The sequence below is a fragment of the Euphorbia lathyris genome, chromosome 3, assembly GCF_963576675.1.
Source record: "Euphorbia lathyris chromosome 3, ddEupLath1.1, whole genome shotgun sequence".
Classification (NCBI taxonomy): Eukaryota; Viridiplantae; Streptophyta; class Magnoliopsida; order Malpighiales; family Euphorbiaceae; genus Euphorbia; species Euphorbia lathyris.
In genome coordinates, this window is record NC_088912.1 from 107,982,222 (window position 1) to 107,992,439 (window position 10,218).

A 10,218-nucleotide genomic window follows, 5' to 3' on the forward strand; every position below is an offset into this window, starting at 1 on the left:
GTCCCTGATGAATCCTAAAAGTGCTCTGATGGTCCCTGAATAATCCGGAAATGCTCCAATTTGCTTGGGTCTGGTTCGAAAATGCTCAAATAGTCCTGAAAAACCCTGAAAACACCGAAAATGCCATAAATAAAGGAAAATACTAATTTTAACTAAAAAGTAATAAAACGATACTGAAATTAAAAGGAAACAAAGGGAAAACAAACTAAAATGATCCTAAAAACGCTATATAAATGGGAGGTATCATTGACTGAACCCTTTCGCCACCAATCTTGCTTTATGTCGGACAATTTCACCGTTCGCATCTTTCTTTGCTTTGAACACCCATTTAACTCCAATGGGTTTTTGACCGGTAGGAAGTGATGTCAGCTCCCATGTTTTATTTTTCTCGATCGAATGAATCTCCTCTTCCATGAGTTAATTCATCATTGAGATTCCTTGTTACATCATAGTGATCTTTAATAGGTATGAATTTTTTAGGTTTTTCGGGCGCATGTTCATCTCAAATGTTTTCATCACACAAGGACAAACTCGAACTGGATGAGCTTGATGATGTCGAACTGGTTGTTGGTGTTGTGGCTACGACCGTGGCTGGTTCTTCATGATCATTGTCTTCATCCAAGAAAGGATAAAAACTGTAATTGTTTTCTTTTTCATCGGTACAGTCCCAAACTGCTTCTTCATCAATGGTGACATCTCTACTGATGACCATTTTTTGAGTCTGAGGATCGAACATTTTGTACCCTTTGGAATTTCGTGAATAGCCAACAAACAAATATTTCTTGCTTTTATCATCTAGCTTCTTGTGTTCTTCATCTGATACATGGACATGAGGAACACTGCCAAAAATACGCAAATGAGAAATACTGGGTTTTATTCCACTCCATGCTTCTTGTGGAGTTTTATCCCAAACACTGACAGTTGGTGATCTGTTCAACAGGTAGACAACACAGTCCACTGCTTCGGCCCATAACTCTTTCGGTAAATTTTTGCTTTTTAACATGCTCCTCACCATGTTGAGCACCGTTCTGTTCTTTCTTTCTACTACACCATTTTGCTGTGGTGATCTGGAAACTGAAAGGAAATGAAAAATTTCATGCTCTTCACAAAATTGCTTGAAAGAGATGGATATATATTCACCGCCTCTGTCTGATTTGAGTGCCGTAATAAAATGGCCACTTTCTTTCTCCACTTGGGATTTGAATTTTGTAAATGTCTCAAAAACTTCTGATTTTTCCTTCAAAAAATACACCCAAGTTTTTCTACTATAATCATCAATGAAAAGTAAAAAATATTTATTTTTACCTAGGGACTGTGGATTGATCGGTCCACACACGTCTCTGCACTACACCAAAGATGGTCTGTTGCAACATCGTCATTGTGTTGCTAAAGATGTTTAGGCAACATTTTTTGCCAAAAAAAAACGTGTTGCTTTTTTGCTCGTTGCCAAAGATGTCTTTAGCAACATTTTTCAACATTTTTAGTAACATTGATATAATTGTTGCTTAACGTATCTGTGGCAACACTTTCCTACCCAATGGCAACTAAAGTAAAAGTGTTGCCGAACCCGTAGAAGTGGTAACACTAATATCAAATAAAATTGTAAGCAACACTTCTGAACTAATTGCAACATGTTTTTATGCAACATTGTTTTTTTACGCAACTCTTTTTATACAGAAATGCAACATTTTTTCATTTAACATTTTTTGTTTATAGCAACTCTTCATTATAGAATTTGTAACATTTTTTAAGTTAACACTTTTTAAGCAATACTTTTAATTTAATATTTTTTTTTCAAGCAACTCTTTAATATTATGTTGACACCAACACTTTTTCTTTACCAATTTGATAGTTAACACCTTAATATAATAGCAATTTTTGAATTTAAATAATAGCATAAAAAATCTTTAATTACAATTACAAATCCATAGGTCAATATGTTAACAATGAAATTTAAAATTGTCACATGATCCAAAATACATAATAAAAAAAAGTATAATTAAGTCATAATGTAACATATTAATGTCAAGCTCCTCCTCACTTTTTGATTCACTTATTGTTTTATTTTCTCCTCCATTACTCCTTCGAATTGGATCACTTTCTCCTCCACTTCTCCATTCGTATATCTGTATTGAATTTCAAAAGGGCAAAATTAGTCCTAACACCAACATTCTGCAAACTTGGAACCTCAACTTGCAGTTTTGTCGAATTCAAGAAGTGGAAGTTTAGTACCTGAATATAAATACAACTTAGTATAGAGTTTTGTCTGACATTAAATACAGATTAGTACCTGAATATAAATACAACTTAGTATCTGAACTAGTTCTGGAAAATGGAAGTTTTGGTAAATGGAAAGAATAGATTCTTGGTCCACTGAATAACTAGTGTACTGAATTGAAAGTTATAATAAAACATTGTCCCTTGGTCTTCAAATATTATTGCTAAACCCCCAAAATTCAAGCAAAAGAAAGAAAGCGTTTCTCATATAATCAATTAATCGAGCAGCTGGTAAGCTTTAAATTGGTGCCATAAAAGAGACAAACCGAAAAGAGGGAGAGAAACTGGAAAGACAACGAGGAGAGTAATTAAATCATTGATTGTTAAGTAGCAGATACATGACAACAAAAGAAAGCTTTCGAATGAAGCCTTATGATTTAATGAATTAAAAAAAGAAAATTGACTTATAAAGCTTCCTTCCATAAGCATGTTACTGATATTCACTTATTTATTAGCAACTTAAATGTAATGACTCAATTGTGAGAAGTTATACAATTCCAAAGGAGGTAAATAAAAATACACACAACATGTCAATCCATGACAAATGAGAGCAGTGTTTGGGTTCAAGACATTAATGACCACCTATACACATGCTTTTCAAAATGAAACAAGATGATAAGCTTGATTTGTGTAAAGAATAAAGAATTGAGTCCAAATCACAATTCATTCAAAAGACCAAAGATTCAAATTTAAGACAACAGGGAAAATCTGATACAAATAAAATTCATTGCATTGAAACTGAACAGTCAATCAAACTCCAACATAATCAAATTCAAGACTAGCACCAAAATAGTCCCAATAAGGACCACAAAACAGAAAATAAAAATTGCTATTGTGCTTAATTATGTAGAAAACTAACCTGTTCATAATTTAAGACTACCACTTCATTTTCCGTCGTTTCAGCAGTCCCAATGATTTAAAACTTACCCCAAAACTTAGTTCTCCGCCATCCTATAAAGAGATGGCTCAAAACTTGAATTATTTTGAGAATTGCAATTGAAGTGTTAAGGTACATCAAGAATTTGCATCTTGCTTTTTCTAATAACTGGGGTTGCTTACGGTATTACATTGACTATACTAGTTACAGTAGCTACTGCCGAAAGAAGTTTCTTCAAGCTAGAGTTAATAAAGAATTATCTTCAATCAACTATGTCGTATGAGAGATTGAATGAAATTAGATTACTGAAATTATAAGAACAACAATCTCACAATAGGAAATAATGCTAACCTTTGATTAATCCCTTAATCAATAGGGGAAATTAGGTACGCATAGTCATGAATCGACTATGATAGCTTACAAAGACAAAAATGGTGAATGTAAAGGAAAAATGGAAAATGATGCTAGAGCTAACAAAAACCCTATCAAGGAAAATAAAATTGTCTATTAAAAAAAGTATCCCCCAAAGACAATAGAGGAATTCCTTTATAGTGTTGATCACAAAATCCTCAATCTTCTAAGTTCCTTCCTTGATTTCAGGGATATCCTTCGTTCAAAATATGTTGTTGAGACTGTGGAGATAACTTAGTTTCTGATTCTGCTGACTTGGCGGTTTTGAATAAGTCGACCTCCTTAGTCTTGGGCAAGACTAAACTAGTGGCGGCCGCAAAGCTGAACTTTGAGTGAAAAATGTTCAAAACAGTCCTCCAAGCCTTCTTTTCTCCAATTTGATCCCTGAAAGTGCTTATGCAAGAAAACAAGTAAAAAGGCCCCAAAATGACACATAAAAGAGGAAATAACCATAAAAAGGGCCTAGTAAACTTGCCATTTTGGGTGCTTATCACCTGCCTATACGGTTAATCAAGCTCCAATTGCGGAAGTGATCCCTTCTCTAGTATCAAGTGAAGATAACGACAAATTAATCATCAGACCGACTGTAGCAGAAATTCGAGCGGCAGTGTTCAGTATGAATAAAGACAGTGCACCGGGACCTGATGGGTTTGGGGGAGTTTTCTACCATAATTTTTGGGAAATCATCGGTAAAGACGTCTGTAACATGGTACTCCGTTTCTTTGACAGTGGTTGTATTTTTCCGGGACAAAAGTCAAACCTCATGGCTTTGATTCCTAAATCGACTGAGGCAAACAGAATTGAAAACTACAGACCTATTGTTATGGGAAACTACAGTTACAAAATCATGGCAAAAATTCTATCTGACCGACTGGCGTTAGTGGCGGCTAAGATTGTCTCACAGAATCAATTCGGGTTTATAAAGAACAGGAGCATTCATCACTGCATCGCCACTGCTTCTGAATGAATTAACATGCTAGACAAACACTGCTTCGAGGGAAACATGGCCTTGAAAATCGATATCAAGGAAAGAGTTGGAATTCATCTTTGGGATTACGGTCGACTTTAGCGGCTCATTTAATCACTTTTTTAATCTTGCAGTTTGGTAGACTTGTGTCTGATCTTTGGAAGTTGGCTGTAACCTCATGTTGTTGGCTCATGTGGTCTTTTCGCAATGCGGCTGTGTTAAAAAATGAGCGACATTCAATCCAAAGTACTACCTAGAGACTCCGAGCTTGTATTCGAGAGTGGAGTTTCTGCATTAAAAGCTCGCGTGGTCACGACCCTGCTGATATGCGGACACTCAGCTTATTAACAATCCCGCTTCATCCGCCTCCTGTCCTAAACATTACTATGGTGCGATGGATCCCCCCGCCCCGGGGCTGGACTAAGGTAAATACAGATGGATCAGCTCTCGGTGCCCCTGGTGTCGCGGGTGCGAGCGGTATTTTTCGGAACGCAAGGGGATTCTCGAAGGATGTTTTGCCTTTTCAATTCCGGAGACTCACGCATATTTAGCAAAATTAAAAGCGGTGATGTTTGCGGTTGATACTGCTTGGGAACGAGAGTGGTCGACTCTTTGGATCGAATCAGACTTGGCCTACGTTGTCGACTTAGTTCGCCGCAAATCAAGGGCAGTCCCATGGACGGTCAGACAAGAGTGGATGAAATGCCTATCCCAATGTGCCTTAATAGAGGTTGTCGCTGCCCACATCTACCGGGAAGGCAACCGTGCAGCAGACGCCTTAGCAAATTTTGGAACAACCTGTACCGAGATTCGTTGGTGGAGTTCAGCTCCTGCGTTTTGTGACTTATACATTTTTTATGACTTATATAATCTTGCACATTTACGTTTTAGATAACTCTCCCTCTACCTTGTAATTCTATTTTTTATTCTTTACCTCCCCGGACCCTCGCTCAGCGGGGACGCGTAATGCGACCGGGCCGCCCTTTTTTTTTTTTTAATATATTCGGGTAGTTGCCTTAACCGAGGACGGGGGTGCCAACCTCATTGGGATGTCCGAATCCGGCCCTAGGTAGCTACTCTACTTTCATTAAAAAAAACTACATTCTTAAGATTATCCATTAAATCTTCATCGATAATGTTCACATGATTCAAATTCTCATCATTAACTACTATATTCTCAAGTAAAATTTCATCAACATGTGAGGGGTTTAAATTTTCATCATCAATAGATATGTTATCGATAAAATTTTCATAAATTGTAGCATTCTCTACTAAATTTGGCAATATATTAGTAGGTTTCACATACATATTCATGGATTTCATTAGAGATTGAGTGAGTTTATTTTGTCTTTCTTTTTTCTTTCTCTTCGAACTTCCAAGTTCAAATTTTCTTTTACCCGCCATTATATTAACAAAACTTACAAAACAATGATAATTATGATAATAAAAACATGGAATATCAATAGTAATGACTCCACGTAACAACAAGTTCAAATAGCTTATCCGATTACAAAGGATGAGACCGAGTCGAGCTATCGTTGGCTCATGGAGAGGTTGAGAAATTTTATCGGATTTGATGTGAACCCGCCAGTTATTTTGACTGATAGAGAGTTGGGGTTGATGAGGTCTTCTAAAGAGGTTTTTCTGATTCTGCACACTTGTTATGTACTTGGCATATAAACAAGGATGTAGAAAACAAGGTCTACAAACTCATGGGCGAAGACATGATATTTGCAATGCAATTCAAGAATAGAAGATGGAAAGAAAATAATACAATCCCTAACAGTAGATGAATTTGAGTTTCATGTGGCAAAGATGAAGTATTCAATGAGAATGTTACGTCGTGTGATAGCTTATGTTGAGCAGTTTGTTGTTGCATGGACGAAAAATTTCCTACATTTTGGCAACACAACTACATGTAGAGTGGAGAGTGAACACTCTTCTTTAAAGAGATGGTTGAATTCCTCCACTAGAGCCCTCAATACAGTTTGGATGAAAGTTCACAACGAAATTGAATTGCAAGTAATCAAGATCAGGTATACGTACCTTTATTCCATTTTGTTACTGTTATTATTATATTTGCATTTGTTAATATATATTTTAACTGTTACTACATTTTTATTCGTATCAGGGGTAATCTTAAGTCTTCAAGATAGTGTAAACTTATATTGCACACCAGATTTCCATTCAACTATCTGACATGCAAAGTGTCCCACTACTGTATAGAGTTGATCAGTGATGAATAGTGCATATGAAAAAGTTCATTCATGAAGTGGATGAACATTGTGGTCACAAGTTGAGAACCTCTTATTAGATCTCTTGTTCATGCGAGTTGAGCCGACCGAAAATATCACGTACCCCGGTTAGTATTTCTAGGATACACACATTTTGGAAGACACTTGTCATTGGTTATTCTGCCACTACTGACACTGTAGGTATGTTGATGGGACTTAGGATCGGGAATACTTTCACTCTCTTCTTGAGGAGGTCGATAAAAGTGACCCAACTTTTATGCACAACATTTCTCAATTTATTCACGATCAACTTCATCCAGACCAAGCTAAATATCGTGAATTGGAAATCAAAACTGTTGTGCGAGGATGACCGAAGTGGAGCTTATCAACCCAACGTGTGCGGAGCGCGTGGGAGTACCGTGACGGTCTTTGTGGATGTGCTCGGTCTTCTAGTTCATCTCGGAGTCGTGGGTGTAGCTCTTCATCATTCGCCCCAGGATATTTACTATTATTTTTAATTTACATACTCATGTTTGGATAGAATCATTGCTTACTTCAAGATAGTTGTGTTCTTTTATTGTTTCCATCCACTTCTTTTAATAGGTTAATGTTTCTTTTATTTTTGTATTCCTTTATTGTTTCCATCCACTTCTTGTTTATTGATTATTTATTTTTAGTATTATTTCCGGTAATATTTTTACTATTATTTTTACAACATTGAATGTTGATTAAGTCTAAAATTATATTATTACAGGTACCGATTGGACTACAGTTGATATTTCAGATTAAACAAATTCAGACAAAATCGTTGAAATAATTAAGCCATATATTGAAGCACATCTCGACGTCATAGACGATTGTAATTGCGGGTTCCGTGTTGTGACGCACCGAGTATTCAGTGATAAAATTCTAAAGTGAAAAATAAAAAAAGTCTAAAGATAAACTTCACACACAAAGTAGTAGAGATAGAGCCTTAAAAAACAATGTGGATAATGTCCAAAAAATGGATACCAACTTTTCCTAACTCTAACGATTGAAGATTGTTTCTTTAAATGAAAAATTATAGAATGTTCCTATGTCATGCATTAGAGATGCTCTAAACTTTTTGGTTAGGATAAAGAAGTTGAGTCCATTAAAAATAGTTTCCTATTATTGACATTATATCTATTTGGCTATCTAAATAAAGTTTTAAAATCAATTAGAACTCTAAACTATTAAAATCATCAATCTAACTAAACAAAAATCATCAATTGAATCTCTGTCCTATACTAAAATCAGAAATTAAGACTATTTGGTTTTGATTGCAATAATCTCTGTATTGGTCCAAAATAAGTTTGAAAAAGAGAGTGTGAAACTATTCAACCGAATGAGTTTCGATAAGACCTTAGTTAATGATTTTTGTTTAGAATAGGGACTCAATTGATAATTTTTGCTAAGTTCAGGGACCCAATTGATGATTTTGATAGTTTAATATCTTAATTGATAGAGAAACCTTAGTTTGAGGAGCCAAATAAGTATTGTACCCATACTATTTTATCTTACTTCCGCAAAGAACTATCGAGGGTTCGAATCCCTCTCTCTCCTTTTCTCGATGAATAAATTTATGTGGATAAAGTTGTATTAGTAGTGGATAGAGAGGCTGCCAAGGCTAAGCCTAAGACTCAGGGGGCTGGACATAAGGAGCGATCCAAAAACAAGAGAAAAGCAGTACTATTACCAGAACTTCGCCTGCCCAACACGACTTTGACTTCATTGTTTGTTTGAACTCCTTGCGTACCTGTTCAGCCATATTATAGTCAAATAAATTAATTTTTTACAAAAGAAAAAATATTAAAAAACCGGAGTCAATTCTGGTCCGGTTGGACATTTAGATCATGGATTAGTCCCAATTTTTGTTGGATTTTGCATTTTCAAGAATCCAATAGGTTTGGACTGGAAGTCTGTCTAGTTCCTGGTTCGAGAGATCCGATTGGCTAATCGGGACAGTCTCAGAACACAACACGATTTTGGATACGAATTAAAAAAAAATCAGTCACCTACTCGCTGATTTGCCAACAAGTCGTCCATGCTGGCGATCTATAGTTAAAAAATCAACCAATCAGATTACCCTGAAAAGGATGGAGAAGTTACATTTTCAGTTATCTGGGATTTTGGCGCCCCACTTTCAACCGACCTATAACATTCCTCTATCGTCTCTCTCCCTATATAAAGCCCCCCATTTTACTTTTCCATTTTTGTAATTCCTTACTTTGTTTGATATTCAGAAATCGCAATCTCTGTTCTTTCTCTTCTAATTTTGAAAGTGAAATGGCTCGTACTAAGCAAATTGCTCGTAAATGCACCGGTGGAAAGGCTCCCAGGAAGCAACTAGCAGCAAAGGTATGTGTTAGATTAGATGCTTAATGCACTGATTTGTTTAGAGATCTATTTAATTTCCTTTTTTAGGGTTTATGTTTCAATACATGTATACTTCTCTATTTATCAATTTCATATAGGTTGCTAGGTTATCGGCTTGGAGGACGACTCAAGAGATCCACATCGTTACCGTCCTGGAACCGTGGCTCTCCGGTATGCAGTCGCCGTAACTTCAATTCTATTCTTCTGTTGTAATTAATCCCGATCTGATGGAATCTTTTTGTTTGATGAATTTATCAGAGAAATCAGAAAGTATCAAAAGAGCACTGATCTTTTGATCCGTAAAATGCCATTTCAGAGGCTTGTTCGTGAAATTGCTCAACATTACAAAGTCAGTAATCCAATTTTTGTTATGAATTGTTAAGAAATTGGGGGAAAGAAAACCTGTTGGTGATGAATATTTTTGTTGATTTATGGCAGAATGATTTGAGGTTCCAGAGCCATGCGGTGCTTGCACTTCAGGAGGCTGCGGAGGCTTACTTGGTTGGTGTGTTTGAGGATACTAATCTCTGCGCTATTCATGCGAAGCGGGTAACGATAATGCCTAAGCACGTCCAACTTGCTAGGCGGATCCGTAGTGAACGTCTTTAGATTTTCTTTGTGTTTGGTGTTTTGGTTAAGCAACAGAGATAGTTTAGGTGATTGGTTTTATGTTTTTTAGAATTTGTGTTTGTGTTGTATAAAAGTTAAAATGTAATTTCTGCAAAATGTATATTGTTTGTGTTGTATAAAATTTAAAATGTCATTTCTGCAAAATGTATATTATTTTTATTGTATAAAAGTTACAATGTAATTTTTATATTGTTTGGGTGTTTCCACCTATTTTTAATTGATTTCCAACTTAATATAATTTTTTAATTTTGTTTTGTCCAATTTTCACGTATATGCAATGGAAATGTCAAGATTCATCATGCCAACTTATGATCATTAAAGGTAAAATTCCAATTTTTGATCATTAAGGGTAAAATTGTTCTTAATTAGCAATGTTATAACCAATATGATTAAGTTTTGGACGTATTTAGTTCAACTTGGGTGAT

General features: G+C 35.7%; 1 protein-coding gene across 1 annotated transcript; it reads left to right on the top strand.

The window, feature by feature from the left end:
- The first annotated feature begins 9,073 nt into the window (after positions 1-9,073).
- LOC136224473 (histone H3.3-like) lies at positions 9,074-9,772 on the top strand. The gene is made up of 4 exons (XM_066012820.1): positions 9,074-9,151; positions 9,285-9,334; positions 9,422-9,512; positions 9,602-9,772. Exons 1-4 carry the CDS (start codon positions 9,074-9,076, stop codon positions 9,770-9,772), a joined length of 390 nt encoding a protein of 129 aa, XP_065868892.1.
- The last annotated feature ends 446 nt before the right edge of the window (positions 9,773-10,218 follow it).

Coding starts and splice junctions, on each gene's coding strand:
- LOC136224473 (XM_066012820.1), top strand. CDS start 9,074: ATGGCTCGTACTAAGCAAATTGCTCGTAAATGCACCGGTGGAAAGGCT. Junction 9,152..9,284: donor AACTAGCAGCAAAGGTATGT/GTTAGATTAGAT, acceptor ATCGGCTTGGAG/GACGACTCAAGAGATCCACA. Junction 9,513..9,601: donor AAATTGCTCAACATTACAAA/GTCAGTAATCCA, acceptor GATTTATGGCAG/AATGATTTGAGGTTCCAGAG.